This window comes from Simochromis diagramma, unplaced genomic scaffold (genome assembly GCF_900408965.1).
Source record: "Simochromis diagramma unplaced genomic scaffold, fSimDia1.1 OVJJ01000343.1, whole genome shotgun sequence".
Classification (NCBI taxonomy): Eukaryota; Metazoa; Chordata; class Actinopteri; order Cichliformes; family Cichlidae; genus Simochromis; species Simochromis diagramma.
In genome coordinates, this window is record NW_024386831.1 from 6,791,358 (window position 1) to 6,807,912 (window position 16,555).

Genomic DNA, 16,555 nt, shown 5'->3' on the forward strand with positions numbered 1-16,555 from the left:
CCAACTTTTAACAGTGTTTAAATCCTGTTCAGGACTGCAGCTTAGAAACATCTGTGGGTTTAAAAGAGACATACTGAATGTCAACTGAATGGCAGTGATAGCAGTTTTCCTTAAAGGTGCTCAAAACGTGCTGAAGAGGGAGGAGATATGATAGAAACAATAACTAATACCTAGAATAGAAATTTTCTCAAATTTTGTGACAGAAAAGAGGAAAAAAGTTGCACTGAATTTTTTTTTTTTAAATATGTGAAAACATACATGACAGTAGATGACATTAGGCATAAACACCGTTTGTATAATTCTAATGTGGATAAAGGTCAGCATTCTCTATCTTTAGTCCTCAATAAAGTAAGAAGTGTCTCAGACAAGGATCCTCGTCATTTCTTTAAGTAATCTTCAAGAATAGTTTCTTGAAAAGTTCCTTGAAGACATTCGTGGCTCTTATTTGAATGTTGGTTTCCTTTTTATCTTATCTCTGTCAAGATGATTCCACACTGCTTCAGTAATGTTGATGTCCAGGATCTGGGGACTGTCACTGCTCCATTGCATGCTTTTCCATCCTGGTAGGCTTATGGTTTTGTTGCACTGGCAGTGTGTTTGGAATCACTGAAAAATAATGTACTTGGTTAACATAAATTCATAACTTAAAAAGGCAAAACATTCAATTCCAAAACAATTCATTTTAACAAAATGTGCAATACAAAAAGTCCAATCAGATAAACAAGGAAAAAAATTAATGAGAGAAGCCAGAAGATAATAAGAGGAAGTATTTGGGTGCAGGTGGCAGACAGATACATAAGCACTAATAAAGATAATAGGAAACAGGTCAATTAAGATAAAAGCAAGGCTGGGAAAAGAAACAAAGGAGGAAGGTTAAAACGCAGAAATGCGCATTAAAAAATACAACAGGAAGTAACCTTAAACAGGCACAAAAGTCAACAGAATCAAGCAAACAGCAGACGGTAAAAAAAGAGACACAAACACATCGGAAGAAAAGGCCAAGATTAAAAAAAAAGTATTACAACTGAAATCATTTCTCAAAATATTTTATTTCTCTATTTAAAAAAATAATAACATCAAATCTATCATTTTTGTGATGTAGGCTTCCTCTAAAACTTCTAGTGTTTTTAACACCCAGTTGTCCTTTTGCAGTTTTTTTAAAAGGCTGAACTGAAGACATGAAATGTGAAGCAGGACATGACATTTCAGCTCATGGAATAAACCTGCTTACCTCCACACACAGATTTATGTCATCAGCTGTCGGGTGAAATGGCTTTGTTCCAGGCACAATTGGAAAAATCTTTATTATTGGCTCTTGTGCCCATTTTTACTAAAGTGTTTCATTTCCATTTCTTAGTCTACAGGTTCAAGAACGTCCACATCCATCTGTTATTGAACACGGCCTGCATTCTTAATGGCCAGGCAGTATTGAGCATTAGGCGTTGAGCTACAAAAGGAACAGCAACGCGGGGGAAGACAGAAGTTTTGACATTTAAAAAGCTAATTTTTTAACCTCCTGACAGCCAAGTCTTTTGTTTGGAATGCATTTTACATTTAATTTCTCCTTATTATTTGAGAAAAACTTGGCCTGATTAGTTCTATTATTGTTCTACTATTCTATTATTGTTGTTATTTATTTATTATCTTTTTATATGGAGACAGGAGGTCTCTATATTTAAGTAAACCATAAAACTGACTGTTTAAAAGTATGAAAGGTCATGAAAGGTAAAAAACTGCAGCTGCTACTTCCCATGTTGTATACAAGAAACTGCTGGTTTGTCTCAATATTTGGATTTCAACTTTAGACCCGGTCAGCTGGTTGCATTAGCTTGCTTTGGTGTGTTGCAGCTTAACGTGTTCAAAAGTTCAAAATAAACTTCCAGGTTTACCAGGTTGAATTTACCTGCCATAATTTGGTAGGAAAACTTGCTCGTGACTCATTGTGTTTCCATGTTTTCTGTTTGTGTTCTTAGAAGATGATTGCAATAATTGGGTGAATGATAAAACAATAAAACAACTTACACAGAAGACGTTCAGGTATCTCTGACTCGTGGCAGAACCGAGCTCCACAGATCGAATCACTGCAGCAGAGTCGCAGGATCTCATTCATTCTGGAAACAAAGCCGCCCTCTTTTGTTGTTCTAAGTGGCTAAAAGCCTTTTACAAAGCACAGTGGCTGCAGGTGCCCATGACTACTGCTCACACATGACCAGGATGTAAACACGGAATTTTAGCTCGCAGCAGTGAATCACTACAAACAAGCCTTTTGTAATGGTTCAGTCACGCATTTGTAATGAAAAGCCATCAAGGATTAAATGAAGCATATTAGAAGGACACATGCTAGGACAGTAACACAGATTCACAATGAAAGATGAACAGAAACGAAGGGAAAGAAAGGGGGTGAGGAAGACTCGCCGTAGGTGCAACTGTGGAGAGAAAATTATTTGTGAGGAAAGATGTTTGTGAAGCATCCCAAGTAATATATAAAAGTGACTCATAAGAACGTTTAAAAAAAAGGCAGCAGCTTAAATAGAAAGGTGATATTTATTGTACCCAACCTTCTTTATAAATTGCAGTTTTACTTTCAAGACTATCTTCCTGAATAAATAAAATTCCAATGTAAAATGTGCCTCCTTACGGGAATCAGTAACATCCTTGGGAGTTACTCTAAAGTAAGCCTCAGTTTAATATAAAATATTGGTGCATCTTTTCAGAAACAGTTCTCGCTTTATTACAGCTGAAGGTCTTTATTGCTCTTTAAAAGGTAACATTGATCAGCCACAATACTCAAACCAGTGGAAGGTAAACCACATAAAACTGATTTAAGGAAAACCTTGGGTCTTGGTGTTCATGTGTCACCAGCCACAATAACAGCACTCCCCGTGATAGTTAGAAAGATGATGTGCACCATCACACAGAAAAACCTGCCCAGAAACAGTTTTAGTAAAGTGCATTGATACCCATCCCAGGATTCAGGGATATACCAAGGCACAGAGACAGACAGACAGCATTTCATTTTACATCCTGAAGGATCCGAGTGTCCTGTCATTGCAGTTCTTGAAATTACTGTAATTACAAGCCACAACAGCGCTGTGGATAGCTGGAGACTATAGGCATTATGTCCAATATTCTTGGTCATTTGGTTGAATTCACACCTGCTGTGAAATCAATGACACAATCAAAGTGCAGCGCTGCTCTTAGTCCACCCAATTGATCCAAGCTACTGGGAAAAATATCCTGTGGTTTTCTTGTGTCAAAGACATACTCAGGTTTGTAAAAAAAAAAAAACTGGATGGACAGGCGCTATCAAAATGTAACATAGTTAAGTTTGTAGCTGCTAAATGCTTCAGAACATGCAACTGCAGAACATACTGTAACATGGTTTTTAGAGCTATTTGCTGAAAAAGTGTGACAACATAGAACGGATAAATGACTAGAAAGTGGACGAAGAACTATGAGCTGAATGGTTTTAGGACAGATTTGGGATGAAATGTGCAGCAGGATAATAATTATCTCTGGATTCATCACAGTGAAAAACACTTTCTTATATCAGTTGTAACTACTGCAGAGACAAATATAAAATAAGGTTGACATTTCTCTGTCTTTGTAGAGTGTGATTTTTTTAAGACAAATACACACACACACACACTCGTGTGTACTTTAAAAAAAAGTTTCATCAGTGGGTGAAAAGAAACTATTTAACTAAAAAAATAAAGTAAAACATAATTTGATTGTTCGTTTTTCTTTAACATAGCGATGACTCGTTGTGTAAACCTTCAGACTTACTAGGCTTGCATTTTTTTAGTACTGTGTAATCAGTTTCATATTCCCTTTTGTTCCTGTTTATGTAACAAACGCAAATGCATTCGTTGGTTCTGAAGCTAGGATAGTACGTCAACAGTGTTCTACAGTAACTACAAAAGGGTGTGTGAGCGGTGCTTCTGTCAGACACGCTCAGCTGTAGGATGTCACTCGGTTGTGTTTAAAAACATCAGTTCAGACCTGAAACCTCCAAGAAAAGATAAAAGAGAACTAGTGAGACTAACTTTTGATTTCGGAGGTGAGAGCAGAACGGATGTGCCAGGCAATTTTGCACCTGCTGATCTTGATGACACTCAGCTGTCACTCTTTGGCTGAAAATGAGACAAATGTCACCTGTCCAGAACACCAAAGGGCTTTCGGGGGCTCTTGCTTTGAATTTGTGGGTATCCGGCGCTCTTTCTTCAGCGCTCAAGCTTGGTGTGAGGGGAATGGAGGACACCTTGCTTTTATCCCTGACGAGGACACCCAGTACTTCCTCGAGAGACACACGGACACTAAGGAAGACTTTTGGTTTGGTGTGGCACCATCTGCTGAAGGTAAGAAGTCACACTTGTTTTTTACTGTTAGTGGATATTTCCCAGCAGACCTCTAACTGATGACTTTAAATCAAACATTAACAACAAAACGTTTGCATGGAAGAACTGTGCATCAGTTCCAAAACTAAACGACCAAAGACGCCTTTTTCTTACTGCACTGATAATGCTCTCTTCTCCTGTGGTTAGAAAATCAATCAGAAAATCAATTCTGTATCTCGGATGGTGGAGAATGCTCAGATTAAACACGGCACAATACAAAGAGCTAGGAAATCAGCAGTCTGACAAATTATGGTAAATTTGTTCCCACTGAGATTTTCACAGCATAGAGAGAAATGGCTTCATATAACACACTGATTGAGAATTCTGCACAAAGTAAAAATATAAAGTACACTTTTAAAAAAAACAACTTACACCCACCAGGTTAGTAGTTGGAGTCAACTTGGACCGCAGTTTATAATAATAAACTTTTTGTAAGCTCCAAATGGTAACAGAAACTGAATGAGCTCTGCTCTAGATGCATTATTGATGCGTGTATGTTCATCAGTGGGCTTTTTGGCTTTTTTGCATCATCAGGTCATCTCTCTTGGCTCGATGGTTCACCTGTCACATATTCAAAGTGGGTGAGCAGTCCAGAGCCTGGAGCAGCTTGTGGCTACGTCCTGAGAAACTCGGGCTTTCACTGGGAGGCCAGAAACAACTGCAGCAAAAACCGGAGTTTTATTTGCCAGTTTGGTAAGTATTCTGACGAAGACTGTGTTGCACACTGAATCACTCCATACGAAGAATTACTTTTACACTGCCTTGTAATCTTTTCAGAGTCTGGGAGAACCATTGTGTGTGAGGGTCGTAACACCACTCTGCAGTGTGGTTCGGGTCAGGTGTTGATGATAGACGGTGGCTTCTACGGTCGTAAGAGTATTCATTACTGTCGATCCAAGTTCCCTCCACCAGCATCCCCACAACATGAGTGCGGCTGGGCGGACGCTGTAGAATCAATTACAGGTAAAACACGGTCAAATGGCGTCTGAGTGCAGCAACTACAGAGATAACTTCATCATTATTTCATTGTTGATCTTGTAATTCTAATTTATGTGCGAGCGGTCTAATCTGCACAGTGATCATAGCGTCATAATGGTCCCTCTCATTAAACCTGCTGAACTCGGGTAGGAAAACAAACACTGGCGCCTTATAAAAGGTTCTGCATGAATGAAAACTGTGGTGAAATTCTATCCACGTAGAAGCCTTATCTCTTACATCACAAAGAACACACTGTCTCACTGGAGCCCCTTCTTTGTAAAGATAATTGCCCATCGGGACATTTACGTAAGAACGCAAACAACAATGGCTTAAAAGCTTAATTGTCAGTAAAGATACATAGATGATTTCCATCTATCAGAGTAAATATTGACTTTTGAATTTAACTGATGACTGAAGCAGGCGGCCGTTTGTCATCGTTTAACTTTGATTCCATTTCATCCTGTTCGGGCACTGGGAGGACTTTTCAGCACGCATTGTGGTTTGGAGCGCATTCACCTTTTTAAACTGCACATCCAATCTATAGCATCTTTAGTGACGTACAAAATCATTAAACACATACAATAAAAAGCACATTTCTACATATGGATTAGTACCAGGCACTGTCCCACCTTTTATCTACTATGCTGCAGATGTGCCTCAGCTAAAATGACTGACTAACTGCAGACCACCATTCAAAGTATCAGTTTGGAATATTCATGGCTTTCACTCAACTGCAAACAAAAGCCTTTTATCAGGCTTTACTGGCTATTTTTACAGCATAATTTCTACACCCATAAGTCTGGTAAGCCTTCTGGTATTCCTTGTCAAAATTAGAACAACCAGAAACCAGATATGGTCCAATCAAATCATCTTTTTAAAACAGGCTATCTGTGAAACTTTAGTTCAATTTAATTCAATTTAGTTTTATTCCTATAGTACCAAATCACAATAACAACCACCTCAAACTGTTTTATATTGTCAGATAAATGTATACAGCGAAAACCTCAACAATCACATGAGCCCCTGTGAGGAAGCACTTGGTAACAGTGGGAAGGAAAAACTGACGCAAGCAGTTTGGGGCGAGAGGAAAGAGGCAGGACAAAGACACACAGTGGAAGAGAGCCAGAGATTAATAATAATAACAACTAATGATTAAATGCAGTGAGGTGTATAAACAGATAGAGAGTGAACAAAGGTGACTGAAGAAGAAACACCCAGTGCATCATGGGAGTCCCCCAGCAGCCTACACCTATTGCAGCATAACTAAGGGAGGATTCAGGGTCACCTGGTCCAGCCCTAACTATATGCTTTAGCAAAAAGGAAAGTTTGAAGCCTAATCTTGAAAGTAGAGATAGTGTCTGTCTCCTGAATCCAAACTGGAAGCTGGTTCCACAGAAGAGGGGCCTGAAAACTGAAGGCTCTGCCTCCCATTCTACTTTTAAATACTCTAGGAACAACAAGTAGGCCTGCAGAGCGAGAGCGAAGTGCTCTAATAGGGTGATATGGTACTACAAGGTCATTAAGATAAGATGGGGCCTGAAAATTCAATTCCTCGTATGTGAAGAGCAGGATTTAAAAACCCTTTAGTGTTTGTCTTGATGCATGCTCAATCATCCAGGTAAGTAAAATTCCAAAAGTTGATTCTGTTCATCTGGATGTAACGTTTTGAGTGACGAGAAACTTCTCATCACTCATCCAAGTGACTTCTTCAGTCTCGGCTGACTGCAGGTTTCCAACCCTATAAACAGTACATTTACACAGTGACTGAAACCAGCACCACTGAATGAACCTTCAAGGATCTGGTGAGTAACGTAGTGTACGCTGTTAAGTGCCAGGAGGATTGCCAGGATTTATACATCTGGGAAACCAAACAACCTCTGGTGAAGCGGTTGGCACAACACAGAAGCGCTACCTCGTCAGGCCAGGACTCTGCAGCCTATTTACACCTACGCCAGTGGACACTCTCTCAATGATGAGGATGTAACATCCTGGACAGGGAGGAACGCTGGTTTGAGCGCAGAGTCAAGGAGACCATTTACGTGAAAAGGGGAAGACGATCTCTGAATCGAGGAGGGGGCCTAAGGGTACATCTGTCACCATCTTACAATGCTGTGACTGCAGCCATTCCCCAACTCTCTGTGAATGGGACTCATGGCCATGGATCAATGATCTTTGATCAGTAGTTGCTGATCAATGGTCATGACAATTTGCATATTAATGATCATGAAACTGACCTCACAGCCCATTGTTCATTCAGTGGTGCTAGTTTTAGATATTGTACAAATGTACTGTTTATAATGTTGGAAAGTTGCAGTCAGCTGAGACTGAAGAAGTCACCTGGACGAGTGACGTTTTCCCCTGCTGAAAACGCTACGTCCAGATAAACAGAATCAACGTTTTAGGCCATCGATCTTTGCTAAAGCCAAATAGTAGATGTGTACACGGCAAAAAAGATACTGGCTATATTCTTGTTTCTTGTTGTTATATTGGCATAACTAACATTTGCAGTAAATGCACACACATTTGGCAGTTTTCGATGATTTTAAATTGGCCCTCAGCATGAATGTGAGCATGTCTCTCTGTGTTAGTCCTGATACAGACTGTCAGGGTACCCCTGTCTTTTGCCCTGAGACAGCACCCCTTTAACCTTGAATTGGACAATGGCTGGATGGATAATTATGATTAAAAAATGTTACATGAACACAGAATAAACACATCAGTGCTGCTGTTTCTCTTGCAGCCCAGTCACTGCATTAAAACGCTGATATTGTTCATTTCTACAAACCATAAGTATAATCTCAAGTTTATCACAACTCTTTTCATATTTTTTAGCGTCTCAAGATTATGAAGCCCCTCTCTGTGCGTGAGCTTGAAGGGATTTATTTGCCTTTGATTTTGGTAGCTAAGAAGCATATTGTCGTCAAAGCATGAACTAAGATATGAACAGATGCAAAACTTTTCACACTGCTGAAACCACTGGAGCGTACATGTGTGTGTGCGTGTGACAGTGTGTGCTAGCAGCAGCTAATCATATTCTTCTGTGATTCCCAGCTCGTTGCCACGGCCGACAGGTCTGCCAGATCGCTGAAGTTGCGAACTCCTTTGCTGACCCTTGTCCTCAGCTGAAGAGCTACCTGTCTGTGGACTACCACTGCAAAGACGGTAGGTCACGGTTCTGTGCTCAGGTTAATTTCATTTTTTTTTCCTCTAAAGTGGAATCACACTTCCTAAATCCATGAAGTGCAGCGTGTGTCTGTTCTTTTCTATCCCATCTGTTTAATTTTCCCACTTAGAGTACTACACAGAGTAGTTAGGAGCCAGTAAAGTGTTAGAATAAGATTAACTATGGCTGATGATGCTTGATGCAGGCGTTAGAACCCCAATTAAAATGCTGCCAATCTAGCTCTCAAAACATTGCCAATAAATTTCTCTCACACTCTGTGGCTTATTTCACTTCTGGTGAGTGTGAAGATAAAAATATGGCTTACAAAGATTTGAAGTTCTCCCACTTGTTTAACCACGGAGAATTATTAAAACAGCATTATTTACCTCAAATAGCACAAAGGCAGTTTCAGAAATAAAACACTTTACTTCATAGTAGGAAGATTAAGATAACTTTATCATTTCATGGAGGTCTGAGTTTGTCTCCATCGGTAGCGACGTCTCGCCTGGCAGATCCCGATGTACTAATGACAACTGAAGAAGTGAAAGAAAAAAAAGGGGGGAGGGTGGGGCACGAAAATGAGAACGAACATCTTGTAGAACTGGGGGGTCATATATAGATAAGACCCAGAAGGGGTGTGTTTGGAGCCTTGGTCCCGCTCCTGAAATTCAGATAAATTATCTCCAATTGTTTCCAAATTTTTGATGAGCAATTTAAAGTTTCACTCAGAGACAGGAGCACAGTCTCTTCTCATCACTCTCATACTTTACTGGAGTTCTTGGACAGAACAGATGGATTGTTAATGTTAATAGCAACGTAAAAAGGAAAAGGACTAGCTGTACTGAGCGTTTTTTTTTTTTTAATTTATTTGGCAGCAGCAGCTGTTCAGGTAAATGTCAAACAAATAATCCAAGCTTCACACTGAAATTCATTTTATATGTTTCACTGACAAGTTATATTATAGGTCAAACTATCAGACACGGTCTGCTTCTACAGTGACCCTTATCTCAACATCGGTAGATTCAAAACGGAAAGATTCCTCAGAGACGTCGGGCCATTTTGACACGATAGCATCGCGCAGCTGCTGCAGCTGCACATCTGTGATGTGAACATGTTGTTCACCACATCTAAAAGGTGCTCCTGTGGATTGAGATCTGGTGACTGTGGAGGTCCTGGGAGTGCAGTGAACTCGTTGTCATCCTCAGGACACAAGCTTGAGCTGATCTGAGCTTTGTGGCATAGTGTGTTAACCTGCTGGAAGCCACCAGCAGTAGATGATACACTGTGGTTACAACAGGATGGTCACCAGTGATTCTCCGGTAGGCCTTGGCATTTAAAGGATGCTCAGCTGGTACCAAGGGGCCCAAAGTATGATAAGAAAATATCCCCCACAGCATTACCTGAACTGCTGACTCCATCATTTCATGTTGTTTGCACCAAATTCTGATCCTAACATCTGAATGTCACAGCAGAAATTGAGACCTATCAGACCAGACAGTGTTTTTCCAACGATGAGCCTGTGCAAACTCTAGGCTCAGTCATGTTACCTGTACCTGACAGGAATGGCTTATACCAGGGGTGTCACAGATAAGGCTGGAGGGCCAGAATTGGCCAGGCAAAGATGACAATCTGTCCTGCTGGAAGGCTTTAGGAAATGTGACAGAGTACATAGATTTTGAAGATTTTGGCTGTGTTGTCATAACGTTTCCTACTGATAAAGACTGAACTCCCATTGGCAAATACAACACCGAAGTGTTTAAGCAATAGAGAAACGATTAAATGACAAAAAAGTTCCAGTTTTCCCACTATCCACTTTAGAAAGTTGAAACTTAACCAGCCTACTGGCATCTTTGAAATAAAGTCAAACTGGGAGATTTGTGCCCCAGCAAGATCTGGAGAAGCTCACTCAGGTCTTTAATTCGTGTAGAGTTTAGTACTGGAGTGCTGTTTTGCTCCCTGCATTTTTAATTTAAAGTAATTTCCGTTGTTTATAAATCATTAAATGGCATGGACCCCAGAAATATATATATGATCAGTCCCATTAATCCCAACAAAAAAAAAAAAGTACAAACCAATCTATAGTTGACAACAAAGGCTGCATTTCCAGTTTATTTCTTTGGGCTGTTTTCTTATTTTTTTGCTCAGATCACATTAAAATCAGATCATGCTCCTGCATTAAATAACCTCTATGGTATCTGTGCTTCTATCTGTTGAGATCTTGTGCTTGTCTATTTTTTGCTCGCTGGGCTACAAGCGCTTTGTAACATTTCTGGTCGTCCTCCCACACCACAGGGCTCGCACTGTCAGTTAATCCCACCGCTGTGGTTCTTGGTGACGTCAGAATCCACGTGAAGTGGCTTTTACATTCACCCCTGACAAACTTTAGCTGCAGAGTGAACACAGGAGATGGCCATGTAATTAATTTGAACAATCCAAAAGGGTGAGTATCAACATTAATAATCTTTAGGTTTTTTCAGCCATGAGTTTAAAGAACATTTTCTGCATTATTTTCCACATGAGGTTAGTTATTTTTGTGTAGGTGTCAAAGTTTTGTTTTTGCCTTCTATCCTGCTTTCTTGTTACTAAGTTTTGCACGTCCTTGATTCCTTTCCTTGGCATCCTCTCAGTGCACTTAGTCCATCGTACCTGAGACACGAGCAGAGGAGATGAGGATGAAAAAGGAGGAGCAAGGAGTCAGTGCAACTGGCACTTAACATACTGAGACAGCTTTGCTCCAGGCTGCTATTTAAAAGCAATGGCAATAAATTTATGCGGCACAGCTTCTTCCTCTGCAAAGCAGTTATTTCTTCTTCGATATGGAAAAAAAACCTCATTTTTTGTGTAGACTCCCAGTTTGAGGATAGTTTGTATGTTACAGAGGTGTAGCACTCCTCATTCACGCATCACGGCAGGAAAAAACAAGTTTTGCAATATACAACTGTAGCTCCTCGGACAAGCCTCCTCTTCTGCTCAACAATGTGAGAGAGCCTTCAATAAAATAATCAGACTGATTTCCAAGTCACAGGCGGAAGGATAGGCTGAAATAGGCTCCACCCTGATTTGGACAAAAGGAGGAAAATAAATGGAGGGATGACAGATGAGACAAAGATGCACAAAGTAGAGAAATTAAAAATTTCCCCCATCACTCCTAACACTGTGTCAAAATCACCTGCCAATTGTCTTCAGTCCGTCTGGCGGGGGAATTCACCAGATGGACTGATCAATCCAATCAATCTACTCTGTTTCCAGTTTCCAGCTCGCCAACACCCAGCTCACCTCCTGTGATTCCCAAATGCATCCCATTGGCTTTTTGTGCTTTTACATACTACATTTGTGTGGGTGGGTGTGTTGGACTGTCATATAGAAATGAACATCTGTTAGATTCAAGCTCATTCGTAATCAGTGGTGATTAAATCTGTATTTCCTGTTTTTGGAGGGCACAGTTTCAGTTTTGAATCCTGGTGTCTGTGGCGACAGTCACTGCTGTACTGGTAGTAATGCCTTTTACGTCAGCCGGCAGTAATTTGTTTACCAGAGCTGACAAGGCGCACAGCAACAGAAACATTACAGCATCTAGAAGTAGGATGCAGCCTAGGAACCATGCCAGAGAAGGTTTTGACGCTTCAGCTATAAAAGGCTCAGCACTTAGAAGAAGCAATGCAGTCTACAAAATAAATAAAAAATCAGTCAACAGTTGAGCGTGTCATGAGCCTGCGTCAGCATTGTTTGTGTAATTGGTCTCACTGCTCTGACATGTGACAACATGAGCTTGGTGAAAGTTTAACAAAGTTCACTATGAAAGTGTGAACCACAACAATCCATTATATCTTTAGCTGGATCTGCTACATCTGTTCACCACACAATCATCACCTGTATCATAGTGAATGTGCAACTTATTTCATCCTTATGTTGAATTTAACCATGAAATGTAATGATACAAACAGCCACACCGCACTTCAGTTGGACCATGCTGCTATCAAAGTCATCTGTACAAAAGCTGGAGGAAAGTTGTGTACCATCTCCATCAGCGTTATAAGTTAGCTGAATCTGTAAACCTTAAGAACAGGTCACATATTGATAATCTGCAAGATGTCTTATTTTGCAAGGAAAGGGATGTTTTAAAAATTTAATGTTTTTATTTATAAATGTTTTTTGAATGCCAAATGGAAATTAATAAGCGAGCCACTAGATTGCATACCTGTTTTTAACTGCAGCCGCTTTCAGTAAAGGTACTGGGAATAAATGCAGGAATGATCAGCAGATGTAAGTTCAGTTATTTTTGAAGAACTGCATTATTCACCCAATTTCTCCCATTTAAATCGCCAAAAAAAACCCCTAAAAAATGTATTAGACGTTCTGTGTGTAATGTCCAGAAAACCATTATGATATACTCACAGGCATTAGGTGAACTTTAATTTAATTTATTTAGGACAGTGCATGTTAATGAACATAAATGTAAAATAAATTACATGAATGTAAACATGCCAGATTATACCCAAGGGCTAATTTCCATCTGTTGTCCATAAAACATTAAAAGTACTCACACATACACACCGTTCTATTCCCAAATAAAACATTAAAACTATACAACTTATACATGATCACACACTTGATGTGTGCATCACCCTTTTTCTGACAGATTTTGACTACCAGCAAACTCACCCTGGAGTCAGGAATAGAGATCTTCCTGGAGTGACCACTGGTTCAGTGTTGTTGTTCAGTTGTGAACAAGCACATGCAACATCTTTTGAATTTGCACTTACAGCTAAAGTACCAAAGTCTTTCAGTGATATCAGACAACATTTTGTTAAAGACTTAAGAGTCAGGGAAGATTTCATTTTTATGACACATTACACCATTACACTGGGATTAAAAACCATTTGATGCTAATGGCTGTTTGTTTAATTTGATTGTGATGCACTTAATGGTTGTGTGGCATATCTGAAATAGTGTTGCTCAAACAAACACGCTGATTCCTGTTTTTGAATTTGCTCAGGTTGGAGAGCAGCGTGGTGCACAAATACACTCATCCAAGTGCCTTTATTGTGGCAGCTGAATGCACTTGCAGTGAAATGCACATTACTGCTCAGAAAATAATTACGATTCAAGAGCCTGTTGCAGAGATCGGTGTTATCAAGTGCTATGCTGGAAACCTGTCTTTTTATGAAACCAACTGCAAAGCCCTGTATGGAGAAGCCTTTCATATTCAAATGGAAGTAAAAGCAGGTAGGTACCGAAGTGAACCTAATATCAAATAATTAAGTTGAAATTTTGATATCTCTACATAACAGCATCGGCTTTAGTTTGAGCATATATTTGTTTTTCTCCCGAAATCATGTTTGACTTTTACTGTCATTTAAGTTTTATTTGTTTTCTATTCTTTAGGTACGAATGTGACCTACAGAATCGAAGCTGATGAAAAGCCGTTGTCCGGTTTATCTGTGGTCAGAGGAACTGAACCCCAGAACGTCACAGTAACATCAGAAATAGTGACGCAGCTCGGGTCTGGCTGCCACCATCTGACACTTTATGCGTCTAACACCGTCACATTCCTTGAAGTGTCCAAAGACCTGCAGGTACAGTAAATCAAAACTAATAGTCTTCTTTTAGTACAACAGTAACAAAAATAATGATGTATCATCCCCAGGTTTCTGTTGAGCGCGGTGGTCATATGAATAAAGAATTTGAGTACTGATTGAAAAATTAGACTGTTTAAAATTATTAATTAAATTTAACCTTTAATTATAAAACTTCTTTAAGATAATTAGGGAAATATAACTGGGAAGACGAGAACATCTCTCTCAATTTAATTCACAATTATTTCCTTTTTTTTTTTTTCATACCAACTATGAATTTATAAGTCTGCACTTTCATCCTGCTGTCCCCATTAAGGTAATCAGTCATTTTAAGTCAAGGAACATAGTGTGAAAATGTGCCTTTGATCTAAGTTTAATCAAAATTAAACCACAAGCTCTGATGTCACTCAGCTGCCAGCTAACCTCCGTAAACAGGAAGCTCAGCTCACCTGCTCTTCTTTGCATGGCACAAAAACTCTGGAAATATATTGGAAGTTTTTGTTACGGCTGAGAGGGCCAGGCGGTGAGTGTGGACTCAAATGCAGACACAGAGGGAGGCAAAACTGGCGTGAATACAGTGCTTTATTTACAGTGCGTAGTTTAATTACAGAGCAGGAAATAATGTAGGCTATGGACTGTGAAGGCTAAGAGGCCAGACTATGGAACATGGAGCTCAGACTGTGCGCTATGACTAAATGGTAAATGGCCTGTATTTGTACAGCGCTTTACTAGTCCCTAAGGACCCCAAAGCGCTTTACACGTCCAGTTCCCATTCACACACTAGACTAGATGCTAGATTTTGTGACCAGATCCTGGGGAGGGAAAAGGGGCAGCGGCCTGGGTGGAGGTAGACAGAGTCACTATAACGAGAAGAGACAGGCAGTCAGTGGCAGTCTAGTGAATGTCAGTCGGTGGATTCAACTATGATGGTTATGGCTTACACATAGCAGGTGAAAGTGGCATGCGATGAGGGTGTCCAGGGGGTCCGGGTGAGGAGAGGTCCAAGGAGGGTCTGGAATACACTTATAGCAACAGGCCTGGCAGGGAGGCAGGCAGGCGAAGTGCCACGATTGAGGGGGTTATAACCAGATATCAGGAAACCAGCATCCAGACAGAGATCGTTCAGTTTGAGAAGCGTAACGCCCAGGCGGGTAGTGAGTTAGCTGTAGATCTGGCAGAGGTCTGTTGTGAGCGCTGGTCTTATATGCTGGTGACTTGATTGGAATCAGGTGTGAAGGCTGATTGGAGTCTCCGCCTGAACGTGGAGCCCAGCAGAGTGGAAAAACCCCGCACTCACCCAGACCGTGACAGTTTTATTCTTCTCATAGACAGTCACAATTTAGTATGTCAAGATTTTTCTTTATCAGACAATTTCTTACTGAATTAAAATGTTTTGTAGAGTATTTTTAATGTATCTTTAATGTATTTTCATAGTAAACAGTAATTGCCAGATTAATGTGTTATCAGATTAACGTGTTATCTGCTTCTGTTATCTGATTAATGTGTTCCTCTGCTTTGTAATTCTGCTTATCCCACAGGTGTGTGTTCTGGAGAAAATAGTTGGACTTCAGGCCTCTGTGTTGACAGCGGGCGATGAATGTTTAGATTCCCCATTTATTACTTTTGATGTTTCCCTTGTACGAGGAGAGCCTGTGATGCTCTTGTTTTCTCTTTCTGGAAACAATGGCTTGTTCACTGAAACCAGACAAATGAATACCAGAAAGGAAATGTTTGAAACTGAAAATCCAATTCAAGGTGAGCTTTAAAATGTAAATGGTAAATGGACTGCTTCTTATGTAGTGCATTTTACCCCTCAGCCATAAAAGACAAGTTTGAATCTCGGTAACCTCAACCTCAAGGTCAAAGATCAAGTTCTCCAAAAATCTTGTGAATGATAATCTACAAATAAGGCGATATAGTATTTTGAAATTGATAACACAGGTATTCCATAGTGTTAATGCATCTCATTTTCTACTCTGCCTAGGCACTCTAAGTGCTTTACACAACTTACTTACAACTTACAACTTATGTTCATACACATTCACTCACATTGATGGATGCATTGGGTTGGTATCATGCAGACTGGAGCTGCCAGGGATCAAACCACCAACCTTCTAATTAGGACTGTAGATGACCTGCTCTACCTCCTGAGCTACAGCCACCCGAATTTGATGTCAGTCAAAATGTCTGAAACATGAATATTTACAGATTCTACTGCTGATTCATTGATTTTTCCGTGTATTTTTCTACAGGTTCTATAGAAGCAAAACTCAGAGTTTGGAACATCTTCTCCTCTCTTGAAGTGGTGCTGAATATATCTGCTTCTTGTGATAAAGATTTAGGCTTTAAACCCAGCGATCAAAATAACATTTTGTTTGGAATGAACAACAGACGGGTAATTACAGAAGTCCATCCAATTTATAGTTGTGTAGTTGTACTTC

General features: G+C 39.9%; 1 protein-coding gene across 1 annotated transcript in view; it reads left to right on the plus strand.

Annotated features, from left to right (window-relative positions):
• Nucleotides 1-3,870: 3,870 nt before the first annotated feature.
• The window catches only part of LOC120731016 (polycystic kidney disease protein 1-like 2), a 40,196-nt gene continuing 27,511 nt past the window's right edge, over nucleotides 3,871-16,555 (plus strand). Inside the window, 9 exon segments of the mRNA XM_040027739.1 lie at nucleotides 3,871-4,358; nucleotides 4,932-5,090; nucleotides 5,175-5,360; nucleotides 8,427-8,537; nucleotides 10,831-10,978; nucleotides 13,535-13,764; nucleotides 13,924-14,114; nucleotides 15,653-15,869; nucleotides 16,367-16,509. Coding sequence (XP_039883673.1) covers nucleotides 4,076-4,358; nucleotides 4,932-5,090; nucleotides 5,175-5,360; nucleotides 8,427-8,537; nucleotides 10,831-10,978; nucleotides 13,535-13,764; nucleotides 13,924-14,114; nucleotides 15,653-15,869; nucleotides 16,367-16,509 — 1,668 coding nt within the window. The 5' untranslated portion in view covers nucleotides 3,871-4,075.